The sequence below is a fragment of the Condylostylus longicornis genome, unplaced genomic scaffold, assembly GCF_029603195.1.
Source record: "Condylostylus longicornis isolate FDR11 unplaced genomic scaffold, ASM2960319v2 ptg000135l, whole genome shotgun sequence".
NCBI classification, from domain to species: domain Eukaryota; kingdom Metazoa; phylum Arthropoda; class Insecta; order Diptera; family Dolichopodidae; genus Condylostylus; species Condylostylus longicornis.
The window spans coordinates 19,031,768-19,048,242 of record NW_026578103.1 but is presented as its reverse complement, the minus strand read 5'-3'; the positions used below and the strand labels follow the sequence as shown (position 1 = coordinate 19,048,242).

The 16,475-nt window shown below is 25.2% G+C and overlaps 1 protein-coding gene across 1 annotated transcript in view; it reads right to left on the bottom strand.

Moving 5' to 3' along the window:
• Positions 1 to 12,277: 12,277 nt before the first annotated feature.
• The window catches only part of LOC129615438 (ATP-dependent DNA helicase PIF1-like), a 56,481-nt gene continuing 52,283 nt past the window's right edge, over positions 12,278 to 16,475 (bottom strand). The window contains exon 2 of the mRNA XM_055530649.1: positions 12,278 to 12,338. Coding sequence (XP_055386624.1) covers positions 12,278 to 12,338 — 61 coding nt within the window. The remainder of the gene's footprint in view (positions 12,339 to 16,475) is intronic.

Sequence of the window (16,475 nt, the reverse complement as noted above, 5' to 3'; positions counted from 1 at the left end):
CAAAATATTTAACAATTTTCTTACAATATTCACCATTAAATATTCAACAGTAAAAATAGTAGCAAGAAAATAGCGAAAAATAAAAACACGAAAATATTGTCACCATTACCATAGCTTTATTCTTCGATCATAGATTCCGATGGTATCTATAATATTATGTATGGTAAAGGAAATTCAAAAATTGAGAGCTCAAATCAACGGAAAATAAAAAGGAAAAAATCATACAAGAAAAAAAAAAATGGAATTCCTTAAGCATATTATAATATTAAAGTGGAAAGGAGCTGTGATTCAGGATATTCATTTAAAAACAGAAACAAAAACAACACGATTCCTTAAGAATCCTTAAAATATTGTACTATATGAAAAGGAGAAAAATGCTTTTTACAATAAGTACATAATATACTATGTTTATATGTAGGTATGCAAAAACAAAAATATGTAAAAGCATTTCATCTCTTTACTTTAGATAAAATGATTATTGTTTGGCGTTTATGTTAACGTTAACAAACACATTTTTTGTTTCAACAATTTTTTTTTTATTTGTAATTTTTTTAAATATTGTCACTTTGTATTTTGGTAACAGTAGCGTCTCATATATTGAAGTTTTGGGAAGGAATTTGAATTTATGCAACAAGATTAAAAAAATTTTTGAACAATCTTAAAAATAAGTTACTGACGAAGATTTAGTCACATTAATGACAGTTAAACCAAACTTTAATTCAAAGAAAAAAATATTTCAGAAAATTTCATTTTCATTTGTTTCGAATGATGATCTTATTTTGATTCAAATTTGAAACACCATTCAGACCATTGATATTAATTGCCAAAATATTAAAGAGAGCGTGATCAAAAGCGATATTACCATAAGGCTAAAAATTATATTGCTGAAAACGAGTGAAAACGATGAAGAAAAATGTAATTGCAACGATAAAATTACTCAAAATCTAAGTGAGATCATTGCTACAGAATAGTAGTAAAAATATACCACGTTAGATTAATATTATTTTATAAAAAGTTCTAATATTTTTATTGTAGCAATTAGTGTGAATTATTGTTAAATTAAAATGTAAAAGAGCCACCCTCCATTTCTTTCCTTTTCTAATTCATTTTTATCTCTTAGAATTATTACGAAAATTAAGATTTACTAACATGATCTATACTCAAATTTTAAGAATAAAGATCACAAACAGATAAAGAAATAAAGATTACAAATAAAACTTTTCATTAGAAACTCTGCTCTCCTATTTTATTCCACGGACAGTGGAGACTTCTCGTGGAGACTCCGTTTTCTCCCGTAACAGTAATGAAGAACAGCGATAGTAAAGTAATACAAGGCATAAGACAATAAATCTACCAAAAGAGAGAGGTTTTGAGGCGTTTGTAAAAAAAAAGAGGATTAACCATCATTTTTAACAATCAAAAAGGTTATTCTTACAGATTCTTGAATTCCTTTAGATTTTAAAGTTGTTTTAAAATTTATTTATTAATTTTTCATTATAAAACTTTAACAATAATACCAAAGAGTTTCTTAAATCCAATTTACCCTTCTCTTTTTTAAACTAAAAGTTTTGATTTTAAGTGAAAATTGTTAAAACAAAAAACAAAAAATAACGTTATACACTTATTCGTTTAATAGAAGTTAAGAAGAAAATGTGGTTATGGTTTTTTCTTATACTTACATTCTCTTATAAAAAAAATTTTTTTATATTGTTTTAAAGTTTAAATCTCGAAAATCTCTAAAAAATCTGAAATCTTTCTTTGTGAACAAAAACATCTGCTGACATGGATATCCTTTTTATGTTACTATAATAATTTTATTCTTTTCACTCTATATATCTCTATCTCTTTTTCAATATTATATTAAATGGTGTCTCTCTATCTCTTACATTTCTATTTTAATGTTGTATTTTTTTCTACATTTATGTTATGTGATAATAACATTTTAGTTGTTAAGTGTATCCTGTGTTGTGTGTGCTTTTTTTTTTTTTCTTGGTTAAAAAAATTTTTTATTATTTCCCCCGTTTCTTTTCATATTTGTGTAAATTTTTATATATTTTTTATTTTTCTTGCAGCTTTGCACTGATTTCTTTTTTACGATTCCTAGTATATTGGATAGATAAAATTAATTTGTTATGATGATTAAGTACTTACTAGCAAAATATTTAATAAAAGAGAGCTTTTAGCTTGTTCTAAGAAAATAATTTAGTTTAGACCAAGGGTTCACACAGGTCTCTTTCAATGATCTGTTATTTAAAAACTCAAATAATATAATAAAATTCGTGTGTTAAGATTATAGAAAAATTATGTTTCAGAAATTTTAGACACAAACCAATTTTGTGAATTCGTTCGTCTTCAAATAATAATTTTAATGTTTTCCCGTTATCACTTAATGATTCAATGCTCATACCAATGTAAAACGAAATTAAGGGTAAATGCTATTTAAAACCAAAATTAATGGTTATAAAATTGCTCTCTTTGTGGTAATAATGCATTGTGATTACTTTTTCTATTGTTGGAATTTAACAATACCCCTTAAAGTTGGGTAATTAGGTCACTGTTTTTCCTGATTCTTTACTATGACCATTACTGAAAAAATGTTATTTAACTTAAGAAGTTTTTAAACCTTATTTGAACAAAAACTAAGTTGAAAATTTCGATAGGAATTTCCCATATACTTGATGGGATTATGCTTGACAAACCTAATGTTTTGGGAGATATTTAAAAAATTTGTCTTGAAAAATTTTAAAGGTAATTTGGAGCTAAACTAAAGAATATAAAAGGATTCAATTTTCTAAGAAACTTTCACTTCTACATCAACTGCAATGACATTCGTAAAAGTTTAAAAAAAAAACTTTTCTTTTTATTCCTTTTTAAAGTTTTCCAAGTTGTGTCACCTTTAAAGCGAACACGAAAGGAATGAATAGGATAAGTGAAGAAAATTGTTTTTTTTTCCGTCTCTTTCTTTCCTTCCAAGAAAATTTTAGTTTTTAAAGCAAATAACTGTAATTTTATACACTTTTTTTTACCGATAATCCCTCTCAAAAGTACTGTCATCCTAATTAACTTTTATTTACAGATGTTTTACTAAAGATATAAACATTTTACGTACATACCAGGTTTTTTTACTTTATCTTCATGTCAGAATTAAGGAATTCTTATTCCTTCAAAATGAAAAATATTTTACGTGTATTCTTTTCTTCATTCCACGGTATTTTGTTTCATTTTCTATTAGCCAATATTCTAGATATCTCGGGGATGATATAACAAAACTCTAGTGTTATCCTATATGCATTATTTTTTTCATATTCTTTTAATCTATGAAACAAAAAATATTTAACATGTAGGTAATATAGAAAATTGTGCGGAATTATTCTTCCACTTAATAATAGAGAAAAATTTATAGCCAAATATTATGGATCAAAATATAAAAGCTGTTCTCAAATATTCCTAAAACCAAGTTTAGAATATCAAAATTACTGAATTTGTTGTAATTCCTTTCTTAGTTAATCATCGTGAAGAGCACAATATAATAATTATAATCACAATTCTTATGAAACCAGCTATAACATACGCTGAAGCAAAAGCTATTGCATGGTAAACTAAGAAATTTCATTATGCTAGAACAAATGTAGAATATCCTCAATAAGGCAGGATAAAGAGAAGAATATAAAATGATTTGTTGCTAAAGCAGCTGGACTAGAATTTCCCGCCACTTGGGAATTCTCTTACGGAATCGCGTTTTGAAACAATCTAACGTTTCATGAACAAAAATTAAATTCACTTTAATATTTTTCCCTAATTCGACCACAGTAGTACAATACTCACATTTCCATTAATAATAATCATTGCAAAAAATTCATATATTATACATACATAAATGCAATGAACAACATGTAGGTTGAAAAAACTTTTACAATATCAGACATCAGTTAAATACTTTTTGTACTCCTTGTTTACAATTTTCGCATATATCATTTGTCCTTTAAAACTTAATACCTTCTTATCACGAAAAGATATTTATCTAACTATAACTGTTATTTTCTGTATTTTGTAGATAAATTTGTTTGTATTATAAAAATACCTAAGAAAATTGAGAAAATATCTTAAGCTGTGTACACGCTCTTCAAGACAAAGTTAAATAATAAGAAGCATTGGATAATAAGAGAGGGAAACAAAGATTAAATAATAGTTAATTGTCCCTACTATCATGTGGTTGCTTTGTTTAAAAGAAACTGTTTGTAATAGTTGCTTGTAAAATATCTAAAAATATTAAAGATTTTTCGATTTAAAAGATTTTTTTCAATTACAATGAAATTTCTAAAAAGGCAGTTGCTTTGATTGAACAAATGGAAGACTAAGGGTTTTTTTCTAAAAAATCTCCGAAAATTATTATGTTCGACGGTTTCACTTAAGTTTTTGCTTTCTTCCATTTTAGTCACTCGAAGTATAACGACAATAAAATATTGATAATGCTTTTGGTAATCCGTAAGTGTTCTTTTAGATTTTCGTAAGAGAGTATTTGGAAACGGAAATATATTTAAATGATTATAGGAACCGTAATGTATTTAACACCTTCACGAAGAGACAAAGATTAAAAAACTGAACTTTTCATTAGAGTCTCCTCCACGGAAGATCTCCATGACACTAAAGAAGATCAAGATAGTAAAGCAATTTAAGGCTTGCATGAGGCACTAAAACTATCAAATGAGACTTTTTCAATTGCATATCTCTCAGAAATTTATAAAAAACCAAACATGCAATTGAATTATAAATTTTATTTATACCAAGTGAGGAATCTTTTAATCGGATTAAATGAAAATTAAAACAAAAAATTTGAACAAAGCGAAGTAAAAATTTTTACAATACAAAATTTGAACAAAATTTTTTATTTCAATTCTAAGAAAGAGGACAAAAACAATATAGTTGCCAAATAAAATCCTGGTAAAATGGTGTTGTGCCAATCTTTAGTTTTACCTGCCAAGAAATTTCTCTTTTTCATTTTCTCCAGAAAATATTCTTCATTTTTTCTTTTTTTATTCTCTTTTTTCCAAATAGGAAAATTTCAAATTAAAAAGTTATCTTTTATACAAAAAAAAAATTAAATAAATCTATTTTGTGCAGTAAGAAGAATAAGAAGGTCTATGTACGAACTATTTCGCGTTTTTCTTGTTTTCTTTCCATAAAATTTCCCTTTTATATCGGGTATTAACATTTAAAGAAACTGATAGCCTTTCTTTTTCCAAGAATTTTGGAATAAACAGGTATTGCATAAAATTGAAAAAGCTTATTGCAAATCCCAGTTAATGGATAAATTCTAAAGGATTCATTAACACTATATTATTTTGGTAGAGAGGTAAAGGCAAAAAAAAGTTAACAAAATAATCTACAATAGAAATCAATATTGAAAATAGCTTTTAAATAAATTAAGAAGCCAACAATACAAATACAAATAGTTTTCCGAACAGAAAAATAGAAGTGAAAACGAACAATAAAAACGCTATTGTAAATTTTTATTGCCGGAATACTAAAATTTGTTGTTAATTTAAAATATACACTTATGCATTATGAAAGTGTTGTAGAACTAACTTATGTAACTATATAAAACATTTAATTAAATTATAGCGGCAAAATTTCAAAAAAACTGAATTAATGTAAACAGAAGATTTTATAAATTTACGCTCTATTCAATTAATCTATATTATTATAAAAGCTTCTACTAAATTTGTGCAATTATACAGGATGTTCCGTTATAGTATAACTTCTATTGAGTGCAACTAAATTCTCCTACTTCAATCTCTTGTATTAATATGATAGGGAGAAGTACGAATCTCTTTTAATTTGACTCACTTATCACCGTTTGTTTAATTCAATAAAAAAAGACACACTGCAGCTATTATCGTGATCAACCGGTGAGTCGACTAACAAAGACATGTGCGTTTATTCGAATACATTTTGGTTAGTTGAGTTGATTGGATTTCTTATATTCAAACTTATTCTATTGGGAAGTTGTTTCTGACATAATAAGTAATTCGAGCTTTTACAGTTTCGTAGTATCTCTAGAGCGAATTTAGCAGAAAATCCAAATTTCCTTTATCATTATAGCCCTGTATTTTGAAAATAAAAATAAAGGCGAAAAAAATATTTACTTTTTTGTTTTCAATAAACCTTAAAAATAAAAAAAAACGGATTTCAGTCGGATGCCATTTTGTTTTTGTAGTTAAAAAAAAATTTTACGATTTTTTTTTGTCTGTTTCTTATTTTTGACAACTTTTTACCTACTGTTGCTATTACTGTTAATATTATTATTATAGTTATTGTTGTAATGTTTTAATATTGTTATTTTTTAAGTTTTTAAGTGAGTTTTTCTGAAGCCATTAATCAAATGTTTTTCAATTGTAAAAATAAATTTTTTCTCTTCTTTATTTTTTTTCCTGTTGTAATAAACACACATTATTATACTTTGCAAATACACGAGGTATACGATGTGTAGAACGATGGCGACGACGACAATAACAACAACGAAACGGCAACGTCAACAGTGACATTTTGTAGTAATTTGATAAATGCATTTTTACCGTTTCAAAATTTACTTTTCTCTTTAATATATTGTTATTGTTGTTTGGTTTTTTATTCAATTTTTATTTTTCTATTTTAATTTTTGTTCTCAACAACATGTTCATTTCATTTCTACTGTTACAAGAATTAAATACCTACATACATGATATGTCCCAATATGAACAGTTTTTTTTTAAAAGCAGAAAGGCTTTCCTCTTTAAACCTCAATTTTTTCAAAATTAAAATTGATTTTTTATTCAAGTCACATTTAAATATTATTTACGTATTTAATGTGTAATGTAATTTGTATTTTAAAACTAATACGTTTTTTAATGGAAAACCCATTTATGTTCCGATTATTTTTGGCGTACCTGTCAGTGGTGTCCGAAAATTAAATCAATTACCTAAAAAATTTGAGTATTTAACTAAGAATTGTTGACAAATACAATGGAAAATGTAAGTGCCTTAAATATTTAAGTCATTAAGTTTTTGCAAAATTATAGGCTTGTCATTACAAAACAATTTCAGTATTATTATAGTTTCTCATTGATATTCCAATTTTTTATGCAAACGGAATTAAAGGAATCTTAATATGAGTTGAAGTTGTACACAGAATGCTTTAAAATCAAAAATTGATTTGAAGACTGTAAGTTGTTTTTCACAAATTTTAATTCCAAATTGTTTAAAAATTGTAAAAGAGGTGAAAGGTAAGATAAGGTAGAAATTTGGAAGTCAACAGTTATATAAATTCAAGAAGTTGTATGCTAACGTTTTAAACACTAATGGAGATAATACGGCTAACAAATAAATAATAATGTTAAACCAAATTAATACAAATGTAAAATTGAAAAAATTTTCTTTATTTTAAAATATTTAAAAAAACATCGAGGGTTTGGGAAAATTATTATCAACATATAGGTAATAAATATATTAATATTATTATATTGTAAAGTTTTATAAGTGGAACGCATACAATCAAGGCCCTTATTTTAATTTCTATTGGAATTTTATTTATATTTGGAATTTCAGCACAAATACAAGGAATTTCAATTATAATTAGAGACAGTAACCATTTTTGTATTATCGTAACCTCTATTAACCAGATTTTAAATTGTAAAACTTTTCTAAATTTACAAATTTGTACGTCTTGGCAAATATTGTCATATTACGACCAAATTTGCGAAACAAGTACATAATGAGTTTTGTAAAAACTATTCCAATCTAGTGTATTCCAAGTAAAATTTCCAAGTATAAACCATTAAATATTCATTAAACAGGTTTCATATTATGTGTTGTCCCATCTATAACTATTCAAATTTTGCCCTATATATTTTTCCAAAAAATTTTCACCATTTCCTAAATCACCACAAATTATCATTTAACTTCCATTCTAATAATTCTGTACCAAATTTAATGCCTGAATTTTTTGATGTACAAACGTCACTCAAAGAAATTTTTCTTTAAGATTTTTCTTTCCCGGTTTTATATAAAATTTTTGTTTAATATTTTCACGTACAGAGCATTTAAAACCCATCATATTTCATAACGGTGAACATAGAAAACAGAAAGAACGAGAAAAAGAATAAATTTTATAAGAACGGAAAAGATATTTATCATAAATGAATTCTAAGATTTCGAAAGATGAAGAACAGTCAAAATCCTTAAAACCAATCATAAAACATAATACAAGACACAAAACAATAAGAATTATAAAAATAATACAGAAAAAAAAAGAAAACCAAAAACGCAAATAAATCGATTTGCGAAACATCATCCTTCACACAGGATAAATTGACATTTTGTGTTTGAAATTCTTTGTTTTTTCGTTTTTGTTTTCTTTATTGTCCTATTTTAACGTTATTTTTTTCCTCTAACTTGATTCTGTTGTTATTTAGTAAGTTTATTTTTTTTTTGGATACACATACATCTAATATTTTTTTTATGAAAATTAAATTCCCCCCTTACCTGGATTTTTTTGTGTTTTTCTTATTTTGCGTGTCTGTTTTTATTATCATTGTATTTAGAAATCGAAATTTTTATTATATATTTTATCAATAGATACAATTTTATTTTTATTATAGGATTACCAACCCATATGCATTTTGATACGTTATGATTTTGTTAGATCCTATTCAATAACAAGTTTTTTTAAATAAGTTGAAATCCGAATTGATAATCAGAATATTATTCCGGGTCTACTTTATCATGCTATCAAAAAAAGTAAAATTTTTCAGTTTTTTTCCAAAAACTATTTGGGATTCTTGTGCCCACAGATTGTAGATTGTAAATTACGGAATGGGACAATGATGCACCACGACCTAGAAGATATTTAGATTTAATTATAAAATTTACAAAAAAATCTTCACTGCAGCATTACTCGTAACAAAATTTTTCCAGATGTTGACGAAATATCAGATTTATTGTGCAATAAAAATTAATCAGCTTTCTATTCATGTTTTCTTCTTGTTCATCAGAACATTGCGTAGCAATATAAAACTTTTTTAATTCTCTCCATTGGTATAATTTTTAAATTTAAAATGGAAAAAATTCAAAACATTAATTTCTTACACAAGTGTCCAGTAAAATATTACTTGTGCAAAATTTACAAATCAGACTCCCTTTTGTACAGATTTTATCAGGATGACGCCGAGACGGCCATACATATTCTATCTAGCTGTTCTGCTCTAGATGTCAAATGGTGCAGATTGTTTCGGCGGAGATATCTCAATGTAGAGAGGAGTTCATGTCCTCTAGGTATTTACTTAATCGGGAAAATTAAGTGAGATATGATAGGGTTACAATAAACCACAGTTGACAGCAATTTTTGGAGGGGAGGAATTCCTTTGCCTATTTCTTTCTTCAACAATCTATAATCTATACATGTATGTACTTCCAAGATCAATATAAAAACAATTACAATTGGTAAACTTAAATCTCTTATTACTTAACCGTATATCTTCCCATTTCTTGTATAATATTATTGTTTATATGTTTATACATGGAAGCATAAATATTTTTACAAGTCTCAGTCTATATTTTTCTTATCCAAAGAATTTTCTTTATACTTTACCTTTCTGCTCATACTTCTTACTCTTCTTAAAAAACTTCTTATCTTTACTTTTCGTTATCGAAAGCATAAAAAATTCAAGATTTTTTTCCTTACTTTTTTCCACGAATAAATCTAAAAAAAAAAATATAAAATTCTGTTTCCTTGTGTCTTTTACTCAATTCTTCTTCTTTTTCCAATAAACCATCATTTCGATTTATTTTTTTCCGAAAATATTTTAGGAGTAAAGAAAATTCGTCGATTTTTTCTTATCTTGATTTCATTTTTTTTATGTATAGGCCTAAGAATTAAAATTCTAGATCAATGCATGATGAATTCAAGGTGGCATATAATATGAAAAATGTGAGTTAGAGTATAGTGAAGGAAGTAGAGGCAGATGAAGCCAAGGTAAGTAAAATTTTAACGGGATGGGATGAATTTTTCTACAAAAAAAAAAGAAAGATTATAAAAAAAATTTTTTTTATGTCTTATGTAGGTACATGAATATTAAGATTTCTGCGATGAAAATTAGAGTTGGATGGAGGTTTCAATAATAATATTTTCGCTATTTTTATAACATTACAAAGATTTACTTAGACGTCATTTTAACTTTAACAACTCATCTGCATTTTTGTTGCCATCCCAAGATCATTTCTATAAGATTTTTATTTTTACGTTTAGAAATCATTGTACCGTTAAATTTTTCTTGTCTTATTCCTTCATTTCCATTTAACGTTTTCTACAAAATATATATACAAAAATAATGTTAAGGTATATAAAGAAGGACGACATTTCAATAGGAATTTTATAAACAAGGGTAAAAAAGTTGTAAAATTATGGAAAAAAATTGGATTTAAATTAAGAGAAAATTGGAATTAAAAAAAAACACAAAATCTTTAATGGGAAATTTTTCCTTTTCTTACTCGTATATTTTTTATCGTAAAAAATGTTTAATAAATTTTGTGGTAATGATTTAATTTATGGAAATTTATTTGCAGAATTTCCATTAATAATTAAATATTTTAAACTGCAGTTCATGAAATTTAATTTTTACTGAGAGTATAATTGTGATTTTCAATTCAGAAATACTTAAATTTAATAATATGAGTATGTTCGGCTTAATTGTGCGTAAAACCTGTTGACAATAAATTTGTCATATATTTCCTGCATCATAATATTTTGGACAAGGTAACCAAAAAAACTGTAATTATGTTTAACCCTAATTATAATGAGTTTTGTCCTATAACAATGCTGACTTGATTTCAAAATAAATCTGGAAAATTTAATAAAATTCGGAAAAATGAGCGCAATACGTTTGAAAAATGAGAGCATTTGACAGTAATGCCTTTTCGTAACCTCATCAACTAATCAAAATACTTTGATTTATTCCAAATTTATTTGAAATATTCAGCTCAGAAATAAAATTTCCTTTTAAAAGTAAAAAAATATATTTGTTATACAATAAAATTTTAAGAGTATCAAAACTATTATATCAAAACTGTGTATACCCTGTGTGCTAGCTAAGAAATTCGTGTCGTCTATTTCTCACAATGTTTTCTTTTCAAATTTGTATTAAATAATTTTTATAAGCCACACTTCATAATAAGCGCTTATAAAATCAAAGCTGAAGTAATTTATTTTTGAGCTCAAGAGAGTAAAAAGAGAGTTAATTTTGAAAACAAGCTAACATATTTGAGCTTAAAAAACGCAACACTGTAAAAGTAAGAGTTTAATAAGAGATTTAAATACAAATCACATATTAAAGCAACAACAATTTCAGCAATGAATTAAACTATCCTGCGAATTTAAAACTAGAACTAATACGTGTTCCTGTACAATAAAAGAAGAGAATTGTATTGGCAAATGACTTAAGAACAGTTTAATTTTCATAAACCGCAAAATTCATGTCATAACAAAGTGAAAAAGAACATACTCGTAAAAATAAAAATTGAAATGAAAACTTTTTCATATTTTTAAACTTTTTCTAAAACTTAAAAAATATTTAATTTTAAAATTCACAATAAAAGTTTGAGAAATTCAAACTTTAAAGGTTAAAATCAATTAAAAAAGTTTTTGTTTTTGTTAATTATTATTATTAAAATATTTTCTTATTATCCTTTTTCTTTAAAAGGAAATTTTTATAATAACCACAATTCTATTTTAAAAATAACAACCACAAAACACTCAGATGAATTTTTTTCATCTTCATTTTTAAATTTTAAGGCAAGTGGAGTACAAATTTTTCCGGTTTATTTTGCAATCTAAAATTCTGTTTATTCATTCCACAATACACTCATATCCTTTCTATAACTTGAAAATTAAATAAAATATAAAATAATTTTTTCAAAAAATTTCAAAATTAACTCCTAGGAATATTTTTACTCTTCCATAATATCAAAAATAATTTTCTAGTCACACAGAAAAACTGTTCAGTCATTTTGAATTTCTACGTACCTTAATAACAATATGTTTTTTTCTTTTTATTTTTTAAAGATTTAATCTTCCACATTAATTTAATTGGCAATATTAAATAAAGAAACTTTTCAAAAAAAAAAAAAATAATTCCAATTTCTTACTTCTCCCTTGGTGTTTCTCTTATTATTGTCATTTTGGAATAATTTTAGTGTAGAAAATGAGGGAAAAAACTAAAAAATATAAAAAAGTTTTTCAAACAATTTAATTAACTCCAAACTCAACGGAATCATCATCATCTCCATCATCATCCACAGAATCATCACTATCACACAATCATCTTTAACATATTTGAAAAAAAAAATAAATAGTTAAAAGTGGAAAAATATTCATAGTTCTAAAACTAGAAGGTTTTCTTGTATCTTTCAAATGTTGTTATTTTTTTTTAGTTTTTATACTTTTTTAAGGTTTAATGATAAGTACAAATTTCCAATTTATTAAAAAAAAAATAGGATACTAATGTGGTCAGTACGTAATTGATCACAAGTTTAATATCTAGTTAAGTGAAAGTGCCGCACAAAAATTATGACAATAATGTTTAAACATTTCTATCACAAATTTCAAGCATTCCTTCAAAACTTCTTAATTAAATTCTCAGCTAGACATCCTAATTTGCTTAAAAATTCGTCAGTTAGTTTCGGAAACAAACAGAAATTAGAAGTTTCTAAGATATGAGATAAAAATTTTAAATTAACCCCTAGAAAAGGTCCAGTTCTCGAGATTTTATATATTTCAAAAGTTCATCAATTTGTGACGTAACCAAATAAATTTGGACATATATTTTCCTCCAAATCGCTTCAGTCAAAAATATTTCGCTAAAAATATGTTTTTTTTACTGCTCCTTACGCTATGGAAAATTGAATTTCCGGCGAAAAGTCGAAATTCGATTTCATTACCTAATTACGCTTATTGTATTCAATCCAATTAATAAAAATTTGGATGAGAGCTCAAAAATTCTTCCTTTTCCAATGAAATTTTATGGACGAGAATTTTTTGTATTTGACATGTTCTTTATATCAATGAAAATAATAAAATTCGTACCTCTCAATGTTCAGTGTTAAATTCAAATAATAATTTTACTGTCCAAATTTGACTTAGTGGCTAACCAATAATTAAGATCATAAAATTATTCAAATCAAATAATTATTAGATTACTGAGACAATTGAATAATTTCATATAGAAATCTATTACCCAGATTACATAAATGTCTACTGGTATTAAGTAACACATGGACAATTCTATTAGAAAAAGGAATATAATTATTAAAGTCTAAAATCAAAAATAATATTTTCAAAGTAGCTTTCTATTGTTGAATTTAATTTGGCTTTCTAAATTTATTGCTAAAAAATTAAAGCTGTTAATTGATAAATTAGCAAATAATTTGGTCAGTCCAGTTTCAATGAAATTTTAGATAGTCTAAACTATTTTAAAGGTGATCTACATAGTTCAAAGATTTTTAAGAAATTAGACTCTTATTTGAACTTTCAATTAATGGGACTCATATTTCTTTAATAAAATTAATATAAATGCCAATCAGACTAACTTATGATAAAGTGGAATGAAGATTTTTCAAATATTCAACAATACAAAAAAACCAAAATAGTTAAAAATAATCAGAAAAAATAAATAAAATAAGGCTGGGACAAAAAGTTTTTCGTTTTTTATTTTGCCTCAAAACTTTTCAACTAAATTCTTATTTAGCCAATTTGAAAATTATAAAAATTTTTCCTTTAAAAGTTTGTCTCTTTTTATAGAATTTTTATACATAATTTACGTATACAAAATGACATACTCATTGAGAAATACACATTATACGCTTGAAAAGCAATGAAATCATTATTGGCCTTTATGGTTTCCTTTTTTTTTTCTTAAACTTTTTTTCTTCTCTTTATCTCAAAATAATGATTCTGGGCTCTTTAACTCTTTTCAGTTGTAGAGGGACAACATTAATTTTAAATCAAATTTGTAATTTTAAATATTTGTCAACTACTCCGAACTTTTTGTTCAATATAGAGTTATAAAAGACTTAGGACTCAGACAGACATAGTTCTGTAACAGCTTGATTGCTTACTTCTATTCCATAGGTTTAAATTCAAGGTACAACTCTATAATCGCATACAATTAAGCATACAATTAATTTTTCAGGTTAGTATATGCAAAACTTAAAAATAACAAGGACAATGCGGTACGATCCCAAAATATCTGTCATTTAATTGTATATGAAAATTATAACTTTAGAAATTATTGAGGTGTTTTTAACAAATTCTTCTAGGACTCCTAGGAACCACTTAAATATTCTTTGGGTTTGCTACCGTCAATACAATTTTCTAGTAAGATTCTATTTTAAATTTCTATAAAGCCCATGTAGCAATGTGACACGAGAAAATTACATAAAGTAGTTATTCGACGTTTTCTAAAAATAAACAAGACCACCAAAATAATAACGATATAAAATAAATTACGCTTTTAAACATTTTGTTTTTTTCTCTTTCTTTTTCTGTTGTTTGGGTTATCTGTGATTTTTAAATAGAAATTTTTTAACTAATTTCTATAATTACTTTTTTGTCTGGATTCTTCCGAATAGGGAGAAAAAAAAATATTTTTTTGGGCATTTTTAAGGAATAATCCTTGATTCAAACCAATACAATGTATTTATTGCTATAAATAGAATTTCCCTGCCCCCTGTCCAACCCCTCTCTTTTAATTATTATAAAATTTCTTTGAATTTTTAAATATTTTGGTTTTTTTTTTTTTTAATTTCATTAAATTGTCATTTAAAGAGAAACAAAAATAAGGAAGAACTTTTTTGAGTAAATTATCTTGTATATTTCCACGAGTCTCGAAAATATTGTTTTCATTTTTTGTTTTTTTTCGTTTCTTTTGTTTTTCTTTTTATTTAATTAAAATTTTACGAATTAAGTCTATCGTATAAAATTTTAAATGAGAAAATTAATGAAATAAATAAATTTAAAAATGAAATTTTTCTTTTTCGTAATTTATGAATAAAAATTTAAATTTATTGAATTTATTAAAATAAAAATAAAAAAATTTAATTCTTTATGCAGTGATTAATATCCAAATATTTCAAAAATAGATAGAAAATTGTTGAGATTCTTCACTTTGGATTATTAAACCTTCCGAGCCCGTTACATGATCTTGTGTCGTACCATCTATTATAATTTTTAGATTTTGAAAAGCTACAATTTGTTAAAGATTTCCCGAAGTTTTTTGCATTCATAAGTTTTTTCTCCTATGAAATGTACTCAATGAATTAAAATATTTTATTAATATTTTTACAAACTGATAAAGTTTCAGATTTCTGCGTCTTGCCCCCAATTAAAAAGCGGATCTCTCAAAAAATTTTGAACTGAGAAGAAACTGTTTAAGTTTGTTTAGCATGAAGGTAGAAAACCACTGCATGTTTCTGATTTTATGAAATTTAAATAGATTTTATGGTATCGATAACGTAGCAGGATTTTCAAAAAATTTCAAATTTGAGATTTAAAGCCAAGGGCGCCCGTATATTAATTTTAAAAATTTTTTGTGTATAAAATTTTAATCTCAATTTCTTTTCGGAAATGTAGGCAATTAATAAACAAATGTGAAGATAAAGAGACAAAGTCAAATCAATAGGTACCATTCCGGAAGCATAGGTATGAGACGCTTATTTCTTGGAGCTATACAAGATTGAAGAGATTTAAATAGGAAAAAACTATCAAAGTTTGGAAATTAGAGACAACACTATTCTAATAAGATGCATTTTAAGAATTTGTCAACAATATGTGAAAAATATTCACATACTATTATCCTTTTTGTCCTTTATATTTTTCAATTATCTACAAAATAAAATATAAAAACAAATTATTGTCTTTGATTGAAAATACAAAAAAACTAATCGTAATCGATTCTAAATTTCAATAAGAAAAAACAAAAACAATTGATAATTTCCTGAATCCTTTATTTTTAATAATTTTCTCTTTTTCTTTTATTTTCGAATTTTTATTGAATTTATTTACTTGTTTCCATTCCTTCTTTTTTCCTTTCCTTATGGTTTGCGATTATTATATATATATTTTTTATTTTCAATTGCTACACAGGTTTTCATTAATATTGCAAAAATCATTGCGATCACAATGATTTTCATCCTTTCCAGATTTTATTTTTCTATAATATTTTTTATATTTTATATTTTTTAGAATTTTCCTATATAATTGTAAATGAATCCTGATTTTTTGGTTCTTTTATGTGCATTATTTATATTGCATATAGGACATTGACATATACATGTATGTGTGATTATATGTTGGTCTAAGACCAGAAAATATTGAAAACGTGACTTTAATACTAAAATTATTGGTAAAAAGTAAAAAAAACAATAAACAGTTTTCTTAGTTTTGGTTT